At 47.1% G+C, this 19657-nt stretch overlaps 1 protein-coding gene across 1 annotated transcript in view; it reads right to left on the reverse strand.

The window, feature by feature from the left end:
* The window catches only part of LOC147970541 (protein FAR1-RELATED SEQUENCE 5-like), a 74034-nt gene that overhangs the window by 26093 nt on the left and 28284 nt on the right, over positions 1–19657 (reverse strand). The window contains exons 3-5 of the mRNA XM_087523477.1: positions 7850–7995; positions 7321–7569; positions 7122–7220 (exon numbers count right to left, since the gene is read on the reverse strand). Coding sequence (XP_087379603.1) covers positions 7122–7220; positions 7321–7569; positions 7850–7995 — 494 coding nt within the window. The remainder of the gene's footprint in view (positions 1–7121; positions 7221–7320; positions 7570–7849; positions 7996–19657) is intronic.

The raw sequence follows: 19657 nt of genomic DNA on the forward strand, positions 1-19657 counted from the left end.
GAAGAGCTCGTCGGAGTCGCTGGAACCTCCGATGCTTCCACCGCCTGAGGAGCCGCCAAGGGAGCGGTTGGCGGGCCCAGTCCTCGCCGCAGCAGGGTCCTGGCCACCTCTCCCGGGGCAGCACTCCAGCCGGCGCCCGTTCGCATTGAAGACCTTGAAGAACATCACCGAAGCACCATCGTACTCCAAGTGGATCGCGAGGGCGCCTCTTGTCCTGCAAACCCAGGCGATTTCGCTCCAGCCCCGAGTCATGAAGACCTCGCCCGAGGCAATGACCGCGGCCTCTGCCTCGGTCGCGAGGGTGCAACAGCCGGCGTGCTGCAGCCAAAGCTCCAGGAGTTCTCCCTGCGGGACGATGGAGGCGAAGAAGGGAGGAAGGCGAATCCAAGACTGAGGAGGCATGGCGACGTGGAGCACGCACTCTCGGGAGGAGCCCTCGGTGTGGACCCCAGGGGGGACGACCCACACCTTCGTGACTCGTCGGCGCCGACGGCGGCGCAGTCCGTGGCGATCAGCATCAGCTCCTTCAGGGCCCTCGATGTGGGCGTACAAGGGAAGCGGGAACCCCGGCGGTGCCCGCTCGCACCAAGGCCTCGACACCACCTGATGGGCCCCCTTGTCCGGGCCACGGAGGACGAGCCGTTTCTTCGGCGGGAGCGGGTCTGGTTCCTCTCGGGGAGCCTTCCCCTTCTCTGCCATCGAGAATCGGCGGATCGGAGCCATCGCAGCAAGACGGAGCAAGAACCGGGAAGAAGGAGAAGCAAGGAGGGATGGACTGGAAGGGCGCGCGCTATTCCGTACTTATGGCCGGCGAAGGCCAACCACCGACATCCATGATCGTAGGTAATCATGACCCACTTTGCATGTAGGGACTTGTCCAGTCCGCGCAGTTGCCGAGGCGCCATGGGGAAGTGGAGGCGCCCACGTCCAATCAACCGCCACGCGGCGCCCAAGGCCGCAGGCTGTTAGGGCCCGCGGCGCTTCGCTCTTGCCCTTCCGCCTCCCTGCACGGCCAAGTCCGGGCGCGCCTTGGGCCCGGGGGCTACTGTCGGCGTTCTGGGAACGGGGGTCCCCAGACTTTCTTGCCTGCGGCCTGCGGCGTGGCTTAAAGGGGGGGCCAGCACGGCCCATCTTCACCAACACAGACCCAAGACCCTCGCGAGGGGCCAAGCCTCGCGGGGCGGACGATGCGGAGCTTCCTCAGGCACAGCCTCATCAGGCTGGCTCGCGAGGAGGCGGAGAGATCAAGGCGGGGTACCTCACGAGGTGCCCGTGACGCAAGCCATGACGACCAAGGGCGCCAGGCGGGTGCCAGCCCGCGCAGTGTCCTCCTTTCCCCTTTGGTGCAAAGGGGGCAAGCGCAGCCGCGGAGTACCGAGGCATCAGGCAAAGGTTGCCATTTCGGTGCAACAAGACCAAGACCAGGAGGACTGCAAGACGGAGGTCATCCTGGAGCCCAAGACGGCGTCACCACCAGAGCTTTGTGCAGGCGAAGACTACTTTTGTCAGGATAGCTGGTACTAGCTGTCCGCTTTCAAATTAGCCCGCCATTGTTGGCTCCCTTCCCACTCGATATTTGGGAAGAGGACCAGGGCCTCTATAAATAGGACTAGCCACCATAGTAGGAGGAGGGATCGAAATCCGAGAGAGAGAGAGAGAGAGAGAGAGAAGGGTGACTGAACTCCTCCCAGCAGTTCATCGCCCCAGCCAAGAACAGACCCTCGCGAGGCTGTTCTTCCTTATATTGTTCATCATCATTAGCCCAAGAGGCAATCCACCGCACCACACACTGGAGTAGGGTATTACACCACAACGGTGGCCCAAACCAGTATAAACCATGTGTCTCTTGTGTTGTTCTTTCCATAGCTTAGATCTTAGCAAGGTGGAGGGGTGCGGGTAGGTAGGAGGCGAAATCTCCGCGCGCACCCCAGTGTTCGAACCTCAAGGGTCTGCCGGAACCCGAAATCCGACAGATACTAGGGATCAAACCCTAACAAAACTAACTCGATTACATGATAAATCTCATCCAGCCCATCACTGTCTAGCAAGCCTACGATGGAATTACTCACGCACGGCGGTGAGCATTATGAAATTGGTGATGGAGGAAGGTTGATGATGACGATGGCGACGGATTCCCCTCTCCGGAGCCCCGAACGGACTCCAGATCAGCCCTCCCGAGAGAGATTAGGGCTTGGCAGCAGCTCCATATCGTAAAACACGATGAATCCTTCTCTCCCATTTTTTTCTCCCCGAACGTGAATATATAGAATTGGAGTTGACATCGGTGGAGCCTCAGGGGGCCCACGAGGCAGGGGGTGCGCCCCGGGGGGGCGCCCTGCACCCTTGTGGACAGGGTGTGGGCCCCCTGGTGTTGATTCTTTCGCCGGTATTTTCTATTAATTCCAAAACGTGTCTCCGTTGATTTTTAGGTCATTCCGAGAACTTATATTTCTGCACAAAAATAACACCATGTCAATTCTGCTGAAAACAGCGTCAGTCTGGGTTAGTTACACTAGTCGTCAACCCGTGCATCCGCACGGCCTAGCTAATTCGTATGCATTTCATATCGAAATATATATGTGGCAACTTATATTTGTGTTAAAGATAGAACTATTTTATTTTATGATACAAATTTGAATTCTTATTGGGGATACCCATTCCAATATTTGGGGAGATGTAATAGTCTGCAGCGTTTGAATGAATAGGAATAACATTTCTCCAAAGAGTTTGCAAAATATATGATTCCCATATCCTTATGTGTTTCATAATCTTAAAGGAGCGTGCGGTTCAAAAGTAGACTCAACAAATGAAAAATAATAATCTGTAAACCAAATGTGAAATGGCCTGATGAAATTTGCGAAGATCAATAATATTGGACATCATTCAGTTACTAATTGATAATATGCAGGATGTTTAGAAAATATATTGTAGATATGTTTTTATAAAAGAATTGAGAGAAAAAAGGTTATTATATATCTATGACACATTTGTACATGGCATATATAGTCTGCATGTGCATGAGATCTTTGTGACACGTTACTCAGCGTAATATTCTCATGGAATACCTTACAAATGTTTCAGAAAAACACATCTCTGCTAGTTATAAGTCCAGCATAAGATAAAGACTTATTGGTGGCGCTATATTACTTCATAGAAAAAATAATAAATGTACAACCCAATTTTTTTAAAGTCGCATCATGAAAATTATGTTAATTCGAAGAAAATTTGATATCCCAAATTTTAGGCCAAAAAACTATTTAACTGTAAATTAGTAAAATGTATGATTATCTATAAGAAACATCTCATGTGCCTTGATTCTCCTCGCTTCGGCTTTCATGCTCCAAGACGTAACTGAGGCATATATCAATCGACTTTGCAATCGGCATGCCTCGTGGATGTTAAAGAACGATGTACGCATGTACTTAGGTTATTTCATACTTCCCTAGAGGACCACTTATCAGGAGTAGTACTCTGGATGGTGCAAAATCTATACTTTTACAGAGACGACCATCTATGTTCAATGGGTGATGACAATCATGTTTTCCAAGGTTGAGGGAAACATGATCACAGTAGGAGATGACGGATTGGACTATAGCTCCTTTTAGATTGATTCCGGAGGTTGATGGAACAGTAAAGGTGGTGTCGATGATCTAAAGAATAGACGACGCGGCAAGGCAGAGGATTAGGAAGAGCTACGGTAGGGACTCTAAATAATGAGCCATCGGGATGGGCGGCTGACTGAAGAAGGATTTTTGCAGCAACATGCTGATACCTTTTTCTTTCTTTCCATTTGAAATCAATCAGAAGAGTTTTTTTTGAAAGGAATTATACCAGGAGAGTAGAGGAGACATACGGGTGGCTTTCAAGAAAGAAAACGTGCTTGTGGGAGAATATGATAGGACGTTGTATTTTTTTTACTCGACGATGTACCTTTTTTTAAACTCCGTTGTACTTCTTTTAAAGGGGAGTTGTTCATCTTTTCTTTTGACACATGCGTGCGTGACTTTTTAAAGGAAACGAAATGTTGTAGTTTTATGTTCATGTATGATTTTTCTGTCCATGAAATTTGATGTACATTTCTCTAATAATGTTACAATTATGTGATTTTACATATATTAAACAAATAGATTCGGTCTAGTTTTAATTAGGTGATTTAACGTTTTTTTACAATAGGTGCTTTCACATATTAAAATAATTGACTGTGAATTTATTTCGTAAGGTAGGATTGATTTTTTCTGAGCATTAACACACAATTTTTTTTTGTGAGCAGGCATTGTCTTTTTTTTTGTAACACGATGCTCAAACAATATTTACTTGTACGTGCCTTTTTTTCATGGAACATGTACGTCAATGATTTTTTTGGGAATAGGGACGTGGACCCTTTCTTTAGGTGGGGAATTAGGACGTGGACTCTTTCCTTTTTTGTTGAAACAATCGTGGACTCTTTATTGACGCTACAAATTGTGGTTGTGACGTGGACTGTTTCCCCCCTTTTTTTGAAACGGGTGTGGAGTCTTCCCTTTTTTTTGTTGAAACGGACGTGGACTCCTTCCTGATGGTACAAACTGTGGTTCTTTTTTTTCTTAACACACAAATTCTGGTTCTTACATGATAACTTCCTTGTTTTTTTCTTGCGTGTGGGGATTTCCATGTTTTTTATTTTATTTTTATGTGATATATTTTTCTACCGAACGTGATAATCTGCGGTAGGGAAGTTTCTTCAATCTTGATCTTAAATTTTACGTGAGACGATCTAATTGATTAAATAATTTTTTATATGTGTATTAATTAGTTTTGATGAGGTGGATTAATGATATGTCATGAAATTTCGGGAGCTTTCCTTCTTAATTTGTGGGAACGGGTGGAGAATTTCCTTGTTTTTGTTGATTGTAGAGACTTACCTTATTTTCCTACGTCGGGATTTCCTTGTTTGTTACTTCGTATGTCAGGCTACGTGTCAGATGGATTTTTCTATAGGACTTGGTTTTTTACGTGAGGTTTCCTTTTTGTTTTGTACGTGAGTCTTTCCTAGTTTTTTTCAACTGATGTTAGACTTAGACGTGTCAGATGCATCTTTTCTAAAGGACGGCATCATCTGCGTTACACAACTTTTCCTTTTATCCTGATCGTAAATTTTACGATATAACGGTTTAATTAATTTTGATGATGTGGATTAATGAGAGGTCAAGAAAGGTGCCTCCAATTAGTAAATATAAGATTTAAATCATGCAAGTTAGAGTCCAAAACAAGGTCAAAAGTGTTTGAAAAAGTAGGTACGTCGGAGACGTATCAATAGTTTCAACAATACCACTATGAATTACGATATTTGGTTGCTGTTAAGGATGTTGCAGTTAACATGCCTTTTCGTTTTTCAATTGTTGTTTAGCAACATGCATTGTACTGAATGACTAAATATGCAATCCCAGGCTACATAGCAACAAGGAAGAGTGTTACCTTAATGTTCTGATGATGTCTAGATATACATGTAATAAAATCTTATATAATGGGATGGATGGAGTGTTGTACTACTTCATTTTTCAATTGTTGTTTAGCTTCTAATATTAACTTGGTGCTTTTAGGTACATATATCATTGCCAAAGATCCACACTTCGACCCTTTCTGTGTATGGGGCAATGAGATATTCATGAACCGGCATCAAGTGAGGAAACTGATAAAGATTGTTATTAAAATGGGTCAAAAGATGTCAATCGAACTATTTGTTTACACTTTATACAAGACAACAGTGAACTGCAGGATGGTAAGTAAGAACCCTGTAGCCTTCTTTTTACTGCTCGTAATGAGTTGTGTTAGATGACAATATCTGAAGCTTTTTTCTTTTACAGTGGATCCTGAAGCAGTTTACTCAAGATTACCTCTCAAACTATATGATTGGCGGGCGGCCATCACAAGGGGTTGGACTAGAGTCCTACATGCCTTCTGCATCCAGGAGAGCACAATAGGGCCATTCCGCTTCACCTTGTTCAGCAACTGGAATGTCTGTCGCCTCTTTCTTTACCATCTGTAATAGTACAAGTATAGAACCCTGGTACATCATTCTTTATTTGGTGCTTATGTAATTCTTAAACATATGTACCTGTGAATCGAATAATGCATTGGTTGTTTGAACCTGATGGATATGAATAAAGTTATAGCCTACTTTCAAGTTTAAATTAGGTACAATTTTAAATAGCAGCAATTAAATTAGGGTGAAATTACGTTGTGTAGGTCATTACGGCACACACGGTTGGTAAAACACAAATGTTTGCGATATACACCATAATCCGAGATGGTTCACAGAGAGGAAACGTGTGCAAGCATGCACACAATTGCCATTTGCAAAGCGTGTGTGACAGACACTATCACATACGATGCGGGAAAACTAAATGTGTGTGATTGTCTACCTATCGTACACGGATTATAATCATGAACTATTTGTGATGTGCTAGGCATCGTAAAACTCATGTGCCTAGAATCTGCCTGGAAAACTCCTATGCCTGGAATCTTCCTGGTTTTAGGCAGAACCACAAAACTCCGACTGCGATGGAAATGCGAGCACAAACGAGTAGCAAGGATGAAGTATTTGGTATATTAGGGATATCAGAAACGATTATATAGGGACAACGGTATGCATCAAGGCTCCCTATCCCCGACGGTTTCTAGGTCGTATGGGAAGGACCCCCCCATCGCCCACACTCACTTGGCGACGGTTCCAAATGCCGTCGCGGAAAGGGGTTAAAAACCGTTTGTTTAGGACCGACGCGCACCAGTGTGTGTAGGTATCTCATTAACGCCAAGGTGCATGAAGATTATCAAGACATGGCAACAAAGTAGGTCGTCTGTATGCCACTTGAAACATTCACAATCATAGATTGCTAGTTCTGGCCTCACTTTGACTAGATACTTCCTTGAGCCATACCCTGGAACTTCTTATGTATCAAGTTGATTCCAGTGGGGTGCACATCGTACTGGCCAATCATCTGAAACTCAGTTCTAAATTTTACATAGATGTCCCTAGTGTATGCCTTGTAGGCATGCCTCTCAATGGGGAAATACGACCATCTTTGTGCATCTATATGCTCTGTCCTGTAGTCGTTCCCGCCCTCCCTCACGAGTATGTGTACCTGAATCTTCTCGTATTGCTTGATGAAGTTGAGAATTGACTTGTGTGGGTTCACATAGCGCTTCAAGACAGCGTTGAACCCTTCACTGCATTGTGTCAACTGAAGGAAAGGGAAGAACCTGAATTTGAAGTAACACGGCACCCATGTAGCCCGGTATTCATAGAGTTTCTCAAATTGGCCATGCATAAGACCTTCATACTTCAACAAAAGCGCAGCCCATCCTTTCAAATTTAGTTGGGGTGAAACTGAAGTCAATGCATTCATTGAAGTCTTTGACCAAATCCGGGTTCCTAGCCAACACAGGGCCAAGCTTCTCTTGTGCTTTCTTCATTATATGCCAACGGCAACAACGGTGAATCGTTGTCGAGAACTTCCTCTTGATTGCTTGTGCCAAAGCAACATCCTGGTCCGTGATGATGTTGTCCGGAGCCAACCCATCCATTGCCTCCTAGAAAGCATCAAACAACCAGTCATAACTTGAGGCTAGTTCCTGCCGCACAAATCCACATCCAAGCATAATTGTCTGCCCATGCCTGTTGATGCCAATGAAGGGGGAAAACGGCATACTGTACATGTTTGTGAGATAAGTTGCATCAAATGATACGCAATCATGATAAGCCGAACGTGTAAGCTTTTCGTGCTGCACCATCCACCCAAAACAAGTTTTCTGTCCCGCCTTCTGCATCTGTCTTGCATTTAAAGAAGAATCCCGGGTCGTTTTCCATCACCTTGCAAAAGTAGTTGAGTGTTTCTTCAATGTCAATGTCCTTAGTTGGGGCATTCAGCTTTGAACAATGGTTATGGATGGCTTTAGTCATGCACGGGACAATTAACTCCAAGCCGTAGTATGATGACATTATCATCATCATCTTTCCTGGCAGAAATCAAAAAAAAACTTGTGTTTCAGGAAAAACTAACCACAATGTAGCGAGCAACTTGTTTTTCTAGAGAACATAAAGCAACACTTATGCATAAGTAGAACAAGACTAGGTTTTTTCACAAAGTCTTTTTGCTTGGGTCATGCTTTTTTTTATTATCAGAGTTGCATAAAAAATGAACATAGTTGCCTTGGTTTACTGTTCAAGTTGTCAGGTTTTTCTGATCAGGGTCGCCCATGAATCCTAAACAATTTATACTAGGTTAGAAAAAGAAATCCAAGTACATGAGGCAGGAATAAGTAACACAAAGTTTTTTTTGTTGGGTCCTACTTTTTTTATTATCAATGTTGCATAAAAAATAAACATGGTTGCATTAGTATACTGTTGAAGTTGCCAGGTGTCGGTGTCAAAACCGGCGGATCTTGGGTAGGGGGTCCCGAACTGTGCGTCTAAGGCGGATGGTAACAGGAGGCAGGGGACACGATGTTTTACCCAGGTTCGGGCCCTCTTGATGGAGGTAAAACCCTACGTCCTGCTTGATTAATATTGATGATATGGGTAGTACAAGAGTAGATCTACCATGAGATCAGAGAGGCTAAACCCTAGAAGCTAGCCTATGGTATGATTGTATGTTGTCCTACGGACTAAAACCCTCCGGTTTATATAGACATCGGAGGGGGCTAGGGTTACACAAGGTCGGTTACAAAGGAGGAGATATACATATCCGTATTGTCTAGCTTGCCTTCCATGCCAAGTAGAGTCCCATCCGGACACAAGATGAAGTCTTCAATCTTGTATCTTCATAGTCCAACAGTCCGGCCAAAGGATATAATCCGGCTGTCCGGAGACCCCCTAATCCAGGACTCCCTAAGTAGCCCCCGAATCAGGCTTCAATGACGATGAGTCCGGCGCGCAGTATTGTCTTCGGCATTGCAAGGCGGGTTCTTCTCCAATTTTCAAGTGTTTGTAAGCAGTGTCCGGTCCCATAAATGTTCGGACCTCTTGGCTTCTATGCCCAATAAGGGCTATCTCCCACGCGTCGAATGAATACGAGGCGCCAGGGGCGTTTTTACATTCGCCCCCTAGCCAAATAAATAAATTGTCTATTAAAGGGACGGGGATTCTTAGATCCAATCCATACCATCCTCCCCCGGTGAGAATCCATCAGAGCATGTTTCGGAAAGATCCATTCCAGCATGGCCGACCTCCCCAGCTCCTCCTCCCGCCCCCGTAGCCCTAAGCCTGGTGATTGGGAGAGGTGTTCAGTCCCGCACAGTCGATTAGTCGAACTGCAGACTAAGGGATTTCTCCCTCCGTCGTATATGGTGCCCGTTCGAGCCGGGCTTGCCACCTACAATGGCGGGGAGCAAGCAGAGAGCTTTCCCTGTCCCTCCATGGGGGAACGGGTTTGCCTTGTTCCTTATTTACTAAGGGGACTCGGATTTCCAATTCATCTGTTTCTCCCCGGGCTCCTGGAGTTCTACGGCCTCCAATTACACAATCTCACCCCTGCCTCCATTCTAGATATCGCCGGCTATGTTGCTCTTTGTGAGTTGTTCTTGGGCTGCGAGGCTCACTTCGAGCTGTGGAAAAGGCTATTTTGCCTGGTCCCTCACACACAAAGGGAATCACTTTATCAAGTGGGTGGAGCCGAAATATGGCGCATTGCCGATACCGGATACCTGTCCGGTACCCCGAAGAAGTCGTCCGAAGACTGGCCTTCAGAATGGTTTTATATGGAGGACGTTCCCCTTCCGGACCCTGTTCGGTGGGGTCTTCCTGAGTTCAACAATGCTCCTCTGAAGAAGCACCGAAATTGGCACCCACGGAGCCCCCAGGCGGAAGACAACAGGGAAGTCCTCTATCTGATGAACCGGATCAAAGCACTGGTGTTGAGGCATATCTCTCTCAAGGTAGTTTTGGTGATTGATGACAACATGTTTGCGGACTAATCATGTGCTTTGAGTAGTTCACAGATTCATCCCTGGCACGAGACGTTTTATTCCCTTCGGAGTGTCATTCAAGACGGTGTAGCTCTTTCGTTTCTCTCTCGGTGGACTAGTTGCGTAGAGGGTACCGTACTATCAAGAGGGGATCCGCTGGGGTATTGCATGGGTGGAATCAACACGTACCCATCAGCTTCTCACCCTCCGAGCTCTTCCACTTCATAGAAGAGATCTCTCCTATTTTCTATGTCCTGTCTGGGTTCCAGCGGTAGTACCGCGCAACCCAGCGGTAGTACCGCTGAGGAGCCACAAGCGGCAGTACCGCGCAACCCAGCGGTAGTACCGCTGAGGAGCCACAAGCGGCAGTACCGCTCCGCAGCGGTAGTACCACCCGTGACTCCACATCAGTAGTACCGCTGGGGTGCCTGGCACCACCGCCTCGTCCTCAGCCTCTTTGGAGAGATCCTCTCTCTCTTCTGTGTCCCAACGGTAGTACTGCACTACCAGCGGTAGTACCGCCGAAGGGTCACAAGCGGCAGTACCGCTCCGCAGCGGTAGTACCGCCCTTGACCCCGCTGCCGTAGTACCGCTGGCTGTCTGGCTCCTACCGCCTCGACTCGAGGGCTCTTTTTCTCGTGTCGGGTTTTGCGGCACTAGTTGCGGTTGTAGAGACGGTAGTACCATTTCAGGAGCGGTAGTACCGCCCTTACCATCGCGGTAGTACCGTGCTGGGTCCTATTCCCTACTAGTCTTCTCTGCGCGGCAGTACCGCTGACCTAGCGGTAGTACCGCCCCCTCTTAGCGGTAGTACCACCCTGTGCGGGGCTGGTTCGTGGGGGAAACGGTTGGATTGTTGCCCCCACTATAAAAGGGGATCCCCTTCTTCCTTTTGACCTACCTCTTCCCCCTCAAGCTCCATTAATGCTCAAGCTCCATTTTCGCCGATCTATCTCTCTAGCCAATCAAACTTGTTGATTTGCTTGGGAGTGGTTGAGAAGGCCCCGATCTACACTTCCACCAAGGGTTTTTCGATTCCCCCACTCATCCCTAGCGGATCTTGTTACTCTTGGGTGTTTGAGCACCCTAGACGGTTGAGGTCACCACGGAGCCATAGTCCATTGTGGTGAAGCTTCGTGGTTTTGTTGGGAGCCTCCGATTAAGTTGTGGAGATTGCCCCAACCTTGTTTGTAAAGGTTCAGTCACCGCCTTCAAGGGCACCAATAGTGGAATCACGGCATCTCGCATTGTGTGAGGGCGTGAGGAGAATACGGTGGCCCTAGTAGCTTCTTGGGGAGCATTGTGCCTCCACACCGTTCTAACGGAGACGTACTTCCCCTCAAAAGGAAGGAACTTCGGTAACACATCCTCGTCTTCACCGGATCCACTCTTGGTTATCTCTTACCTTTACTTGTGCAAGCTCTTTAGTGTTACTTCTCTTGCTTGCTTGTATGCTTGTTGTTGTTGCATCATATAGGTTGCTCACCTAGTTGCACATCTAGACAACCTACTTTGATGCAAAGTTTAATTTGATAAAGAAAAGTTAAAAATTGGTAGTTGCCTATTCACCCCCCCCTCTAGTCAACCATATCGATCCTTTCAATTGGTATCAGAGACTCGTCTCTTTATTAAGGACTTTACCGTCCAAAGAGTATGGTTGATACCGTAGACGGTGTGGAGGAACACTCCGGTGTGAATCCGATCTTGTCTACGGGCGATGGGGGAACCTCGGTCTCTCGTGAGGAGTTCAATGTGGCCTTAGAGACATTGAAAACCTCCATGATGACCGAGGTTGAAAGCATGTTTACTAAATTTCTTGAGGGGATTAAACTATCCACCGCACCGTTGAAAGTGGGTGACCCCACCGACAAGGTGACGGATGCTATCCCCGACAAGGGGGAATCTAGTAGTGAAAAGGCTCCTTCTTCTAGAGGTAAAAATGGCACCGGCATCTTTGCTCATGTGGAACCACCACTTGTTTATGGTGGACCGGTTCCTTCTACTCATTTGAATCATGCCGGTCCTCCCCCTAAGATTGTGAAAAATGAGGACTTTGATTCTTGGGTTTACCGTTTTAAACGTCATTTAAATCATGTGAACACTAACCTTTGGAGAATCATTGAAGAAGGTTTCTATCCGCATGATCCAAGCAACTTCACTCCTAGAGAAGCCGCGGATAATCAATTCAATGAGAATGCTCTCTTCATCATTCAAGATGCAATTCCACCCGAAGACCTACCTCATCTTTGTCCCTTCGCCTTGGCCAAAGATGCATGGCATTGTGTTGTCTCTCTCTACCGGGGAAGCACAAGCATTCAACGCTCCAACTATGAAGTGGTGCAAGATGAGGCCGATGAGTTTGCTATGAAAGAAGATGAAGAACCTCGTGAGCTTTATCGGAGAGTAACCGAACTCGCGGTCTCACTACGAGATCACGGGAGCAAGGACACGGATGACAATTGGATCAAGCGCAAATTCCTCAAGGCAATGATGCCCTACCACAAGGCCATGTCCTCCGTCATTCGTCAAAGACCGGACTTCCACACTTTGACCTCAAGCGAAGTGTTGGATGAGTTTGTGGCCATGAACATTTTGGACAAGACCGCCGACAATGCGGTGCTCCGTTCTCAACGGGCAAAGAAGCCTAACCTTGCATTGAAGGCCCAGCTCACTGTTGAAGAAGAAGAAGAGGAAGAAGAGGAGAGCAACCCCGAAGATACGAAGTATGCGTATCATGAACACATGGCACTTGCTTCAAGGCAATTTTGGAGCAAGAAAAACTCAAGGCCAAACTTTAGCAAAAAGAACTCAAGTGGCACGAAGAGCAAGCAACGTGTAAGGACTTGCTACAATTGCGGCAACGTGAGTCATTTTGTTGCGGAGTGCCCGTATGAGAAGAGGGAAGACAATGGTGGCAAGCTCATCCGAAAGGACAAGGCCAAGTCGTTCCCCAACAAGAGCAACTTCACCAAGAAGACTCCTCTCAAGGCATTGGTGGTACAAGAAGAGTACAATGAGGATGATGACGATGATGAAGGTGATGAGTCGGTTGCCATGGCCTCCGTTGCCATTGCAATAACATCACGAGTGTCTCTCTTCGACTCACCCAATGAGAGCATCACCGCCAAGTGCCTCATGGCTAAAGCCACCAACAAGGTAACCTCCAACATCAAAACTACCATCATCAATCATCCTTCTCCGATGGATAGCATTAATGAACTTGAGGGAGCTAATGTGGAGGCTAATGAGTTTGAGGCCTTTATGGGCAAACTCAAGGGAAAATCCAAGAAGCACTTTGTTGCTCTCTTGGAACAACTTGGTGAAGCCAATGACATGATCGAGGCTCACGAAGACACCATCACTAAGATGGAAGGGCATAGTCGTGACTATGCCGATGAGATTTTGGATCTTTCCAATGCTATTGAGGAAGAGAGTGGTCTTCGTTTGGCTCTTGAGGAGTCACACAACGTTGATCATGCTAAGTTAAAGAAAGATTATGATCATGTCCTCATTGTTTCTCATGTGCTAAACTCCGAGAAGGCCTAACTTGAGGTTGATCTTGCTAGACTCAAAGAGGAGTTTGATCTACTTGACAAGGCTCACAAGGTCTTGAAGGGTGCTCATGCTAGCCTCAAAGAGTCTCATGATCAACTTCAAGTAAAGCTAACCAAGGAAAAAACCACTTTCCCTCGTATGATGTTAATTGATAATGCAAATGCTACTAACCCGTGTTGTGAGCATGTGCATCTCGTTGAGGAGAACGCTAAGCTAAAGGGGCAACTTGAGAGAGGTCTTGCGACTTGCATACAAGACAAGAAGAACCTCAACGATCTCTTGATCAACCAAAAGGGAGTTGTGGCCAAGGAAGGGGTTGGGTACGTGCCCGACTCCAAGAACAATAAGAAGAATGACAAGACCAAACGACCTCCTCCTCTCATGCAAACCTTTGTGAAGGAGGGAGAGAGTGCCTCCGAGGAGAAGAAGAAGAACAATGTCAAGAAGGGCAATGTCACCCCTCCCAACAAAGCCGGCAATTTTAATCCTTCTTATGTGTTATGTCGTGCTAGTGATGGGCATGTTTATGCCAAATTTGTTGGTTCTCTTCATGAATACATTGAATGGTCTATTTGGGTTCCAAAGACCCTTGTTACTAACATCAAAGGACCCATTACAAGATGGGTACCTAAAACCAAGCATTGATCTCTCGTAGGTGTTTGCTTCCGGTGGGGGATCATGGTTGCTCGATAGCGGAGCTACAAATCATATGACCGGAAGCAAGGACTTGGTGGTGGACGTGCACAAGGTTCCATCTATGCCCACCAATGTCAAGTGGGGTGACGCCTCATCTTCTAAGGTATTGGGACTTGGCAAGGTGGTCATCTCTCATGATCTCACGATCGAGAAGGTCATGCTTATTGAGTCCCTTGCATACAATTTACTTTCCGTTCGTCAACTTGCAATCATGGGCTTTGCCACTTTCTTTGATATCGATACCGTGGCCCTCTTGTGGAGCAAGACTCTTAAAGTAGCCTTTGTTGGGCATGTCGAGAACGGCCTATATGTGATTAACTTTTCGGAGCGACCCACTAAGACCGCGACGTGCCTAATGGCTAAAGTTGATGTGGGATGGCTTTGGCATCGCCATTTAGCCCATGTCAGTATGAGATCTTTGCAAAGTCTCCTCAAGGGGGACCATTTTCGTGGACTAACGAATGTTAGTTTTGCTAAAGATCGTGTTTGCAGTGCTTGTATCGAAGGAAAGCTACATGAGAAGGCTCACCCTCCCACGACTATCATTTATTCAAAGAGGCCTTTGGAGCTCCTTCACATGGATCTCTTTGGGCCTCCATCCTTCGATAGTCTTGGAGGTAGGAAGTATTGCTTGGTGATTGTGGATGACTACTCAAGGTACACGTGGGTGTATTTCTTCAAGAGGAAGAGCGAGACCCAACAAACCATCATTGACTTTGCAAATGAAGCACAACGTCAACACAATGCAAAGATCTTGACAATAAGAAGTGACAACGGCACCGAGTTCAAGAACTACACCTTGGATGAGTTTCTTAGTGATGAGGGAATCAAGCATCAATATTCCGCACCCTACACCCCTCAACAAAATGGTGTTGCGGAGAGGAAGAACCGGACGTTGATGGATGCGGCAAGGACCATGATGGCGGAGTTCAAGTCTCCGTACAACTTTTGGGCCGAAGCCATCAACACCGCGTGTCATGCATCCAATCGGCTCTACCTCCGCAAGGGCTTGAACAAGACTCCATATGAGATACTCACCGGTAACAAGCCCAACCTCAAGTACTTCCGGGTATTCAGGTGTAAGTGTTCCATTCTCAAGAAAGGTGTTCGGTTGTCTAAATTTGAGGCTAGAGCTTATGAGGGCATATTTTTTGGTTATGCTACAAACTCTCATGCTTACCGTGTCCTCAATAAATCCACGGGACTTATTAAGGAGACGTGTAACGTGGAGTTTGATGAGAATAACAGCTCCCAAGTGGAGCAAAGTGGCACTTGTGATGTAGGTGATGAAATTCCTCCCCAAGCCATAAGAAGAATGGGTGTTGACTTTATCCTACCCATTGAGGAACCCCTTGTGGCCGAAGGAGAAGGACAAAGCTCCACTCAAGTGGAGCCATCACCAACCCAAGGCCCACACGCTTCTGAAGAACAACATGAAGGCCCTCATCCTCAAGAACATGAACAAGGGCAAGATCACGCTCAATACGGTGTTGACCCATCAAGTGATGCCCAAGGTCAAGTTCTCTCCTCCGAGCAAGTTCAAGAATAAGAACAAGCCCAAGACGACGCTCAAGATGATCAAGTGACCACTCCTCGTCTCACCCCCGAGGAGGAATTAGAGCGTCGTGCCGCCAAGGTTGCTTACAAGCTCTCCACCAAGGATCATCTCATGACGAATGTGCTTGGAAGCTTAAGAAAGGGGGTAAGCACTCGTAGACAATTAGCAAATTATTGTGAGCATCACGCGTTTGTCTCTTGTGTGGAACCCCACAAGGTCTATGAGGCGCTAGAAGATCCGGATTGGCTCAATGCCATGCATGAAGAACTCAACAACTTTGAGCGCAACAAAGTGTGGAGATTGGTGCCAAGACCGACCGGGAATCACAATGTCATTGGAACCAAGTGGATATTTAAGAACAAGCAAGATGCCCATGGGATTACCATTCGCAACAAGGCTTGTTTGGTAGCACAAGGCTACTCCCAAGTCAAGGGTATCGACTACGGTGAAACCTTTGCTCCCGTTGCTTGTCTTGAATCCATTCGCATGTTGATTGCATATGCTTCTCATCATAACTTGAAGTTACAACAAATGGATGTGAAGAGTGCTTTTCTTAATGGTCCTATTAATGAATTGGTTTACGTCAAGCAACTCCCCGGGTTCGAGGATCCCTACTTTCCCGATCATGTGTATCAACTCGATAAGGCACTCTATGGCCTTAAACAAGCCCCACGTGCGTGGTATGACCACCTTACCGAGTTGTTACAAGACCGTGGTTTTGAAGTTGGGCTAATCGACCCCACTCTTTTTACTAAGAAGGTCAAAGGGGAGTTGTTTGTGTGCCAATTATATGTTGATGATATTATCTTTGGTTCACCTAACAAAGCTTTCAATGAGGAATTTGCCGCTCTCATGACCTCAAAGTTCGAGATGTCCTCCATGGGAGAGTTGAAGTTCTTTCTAGGGTTCGAAGTGAAGCAAAGAAGAGAAGGAACCTTCATCAATCAATCCAAATACACTCAAGACATGCTCAAGAGATTCAAGTTAAGTGACGTCAAGCAGGCTTCCACTCCAATGCCCACCAAGTGCCAACTTGACTTAGATCCCAATGGTAAAGTGGTGGATCAAAAGGTATATCGCTCCATGATTGGATCCTTGCTTTACCTTTGTGCATCTAGACCGGATATCATGTTGAGTGTGGGAATTTGTGCACGGTTTCAAGCCGCACCTAAGGAAAGTCACTATGTGGCGGTCAAACAAATCTTTTGATATTTGGCTCATACCCCAAACTTTGGCTTATGGTACCCAAGAGGATCAAACTTCAAGCTTGTAGGGTACTCGGATTTCGATTGGGCGGGAGACAAAGTGGATAGGAAGTCCACTTCCGGAGGGTGCCAATTCCTTGGTTGCTATTTGGTAAGTTGGTCTTCCAAAAAGCAAAGTTGTGTGTCTCTCTCGTCCACCGAGGCGGAGTATGTTGCAGCCGGTAGTTGTTGTGCACAACTCCTATGGATGACGCAAACTTTAAAGGATTACGGTTTCACTTGTGACGAAGTGCCTCTTTGGTGTGACAATGAAAGTGCCATCAAGATCTCTCTCAACCCGGTGCAACACTTCAAGACGAAGCATATTGAGATTCGGTATCACTTCATCCGGGATCACATTAGGCGAGGAGAGATCGAGCTCAACTATGTCAACACTCATGACAACCTTGCAGATATTTTCATGAAGCCCTTGGATGAAGCAAGATTTGGCGAGTTAAGGCATGAGCTAAATATCATTGATTCGAGCAATGTGGCTTGAACCCTTGCACACCCCACCACGCTCAATTTGTTGTCTAGTTTAGGTGTAGCCATGGTCATAGGGGGAGTGTTGTTCTCTCAATGAACTCTCCCTCCCCCCATTATGCATAAATTGAATCAAGTCTTTCACTTTAGCCATTGTTGATGGTACTTGTGTTTCAAAGACGAGTTTTGGTCATGGGCCCAAGGTTAAAATCTTCGCGGCGCCATACCTCTTGACTCAAACATAGGTGGCCTCGGCCACCGCCCTCTGTTGAAGAGGTGTGTCTTGGTCGTTTGCTGGTGTGCTCTCTTTTCTTGCCGTTTTGTTTTTTTTATTTCCTCGAGCTAAGCCGTGTTGTTCGGTTGCCGTGGCGTACTGGGCGGTACTACCGCTGGTGGTGCGCGGTACTACCGCTTATAAGCGATACTACCGCCCCCCAGCGCGGTACTACCGCTGAGGGACGGGACCAGGGGGTTATATCGGGGCAGGGGGAGGTTTCTTCTCCCCCATACCCATTTGCTTTGCCCCCTCTTTCCTCTTCCTCTCTCCAGCCTCCTCTCGCCGCGGGAGGGCTCCGGCGGATCTCTGTCTCCGGGGCGTCCCTCTCCACTTCCTTCGGTGGAGTCGATCCCCACCTCGTTCTCTTGCCATGGATGCCGGTATTGCCCCCGTTCCTTCTCTCCTTTTGTCTCGTTTTTCAGATCTTGTTCTTAGGGGCAATGGTGGTTGCATCTCTAGATTTTTGGCTAAATCTAGGTGTGAGTATGTTGGAGAAGGCAACTATACTATCTTGATTAGAGTTTGGTAGGGATATTTTTGAATTTGGCAGGCCTGTAGTGCCAGATCTGACCACGGTAGTAAGAAACTGTTGTTTCCCCGCCTCGAGCGGTACTACCGCTTGACCTCGAGCGGTACTACCGCTCTCTTTGGAGTGGTACTACTGCTTGGGCGGTATTACCGCGAGCATGTCACGGTACTACCGCTGCCTGCCAAGTTCCATCATATTCCTGCCTTTTCTTTGATCCTTTTTGGTGTGTTTGTTGGCTTATGCTCGTTCTTTTCTGGTTGTTTTGCGTGTTCTTGTGTTTGGCTCCAGGTGATGATCATCCTGAGCATCAAGCTCGCCGTATCAACCCCGGGCGTGCTACATCAAAATGCTACCGCACCTCTGAGCCAGCCGGTGGTTCCTCTAGCACCCAACCGCATCCAGCAGGTGCATCCGCAAGTGTTCCTCCACCTCCTCGGCAGTCGAAGAGATCCGCCACCAAGCCAAAAGGGAAGACCGTGACTGAGATGACCAACAAGGAGTTTTGGGAAAGGCGTCGCCGCAATCCCTATGAGATGGACCAAGAACCCACTTTGGTCAACCGCCCGTTCTGGAACCGATTTCAGTTTGCCATCTATTTTGATGTGATCAAGGCCAAGAAGAATCTCTTTGTTGATGTTTGCTCCATTAACACTGATGCTATGGAGAAGGACCCGGAGTACTTTGGCAAAGCCCTTCAGATGTGCACTCAGCTGAACATTCTCAGGATCATGCAATTCAACAAGGATTTCGATGCAGATTTGGTGGCTCAATTCTTTGCCACCGTTCATATTGGGACGGATGTCGATAGAACTCTGACATGGATGACCAATGGCAAGCTACTTTCCGTCAAGTGAAAGGCTTTCATGGAGTTACTTGATGTGGTGGATCACGGGCTTGAGACTCCAGTCGGTTTCCGCCCTCACCGCAATGCTACGTCCACTCACAAGCAAGCCCTCTGGCCCTACTGCACTGTGAAAGTTAACCCAGTGACTAAGAAGAAAACCTATGAGCTGTCTCTGTATCTGGACATTCTTCATCGTATCTTCCGTGAGACTCTCTTCCCTCGCATCGGGAATCTAGATGTGGTCCACTCTTATCTTGTGGACATGCTCCTTTTCGGTCAGCATGAGAAGGAAGCAAACACTGGAGAGAGCCTGGATATTTCTCATGTCATGTGGTCTGAACTTCTCTCTGTCGTGTCTGAGTGCAAGTGCCCGATATATGGTCCATTCATCATGAGGCTCATTGAGAGGGCCTGGGCACAGATCTATCCCAGAGTGATGCTGGAAACTGGGGACTTGGTTTCCCATGAGATCAAGCGTCTGAGGAAGAAGGACAATTGGGTCACCCCAACGCCTCAAACCGGGGGGCCG

Source organism: Triticum urartu, chromosome 5A, assembly GCF_056163025.1.
Source record: "Triticum urartu cultivar PI428250 chromosome 5A, HENAU_Tu73, whole genome shotgun sequence".
Taxonomy (NCBI): Eukaryota; Viridiplantae; Streptophyta; class Magnoliopsida; order Poales; family Poaceae; genus Triticum; species Triticum urartu.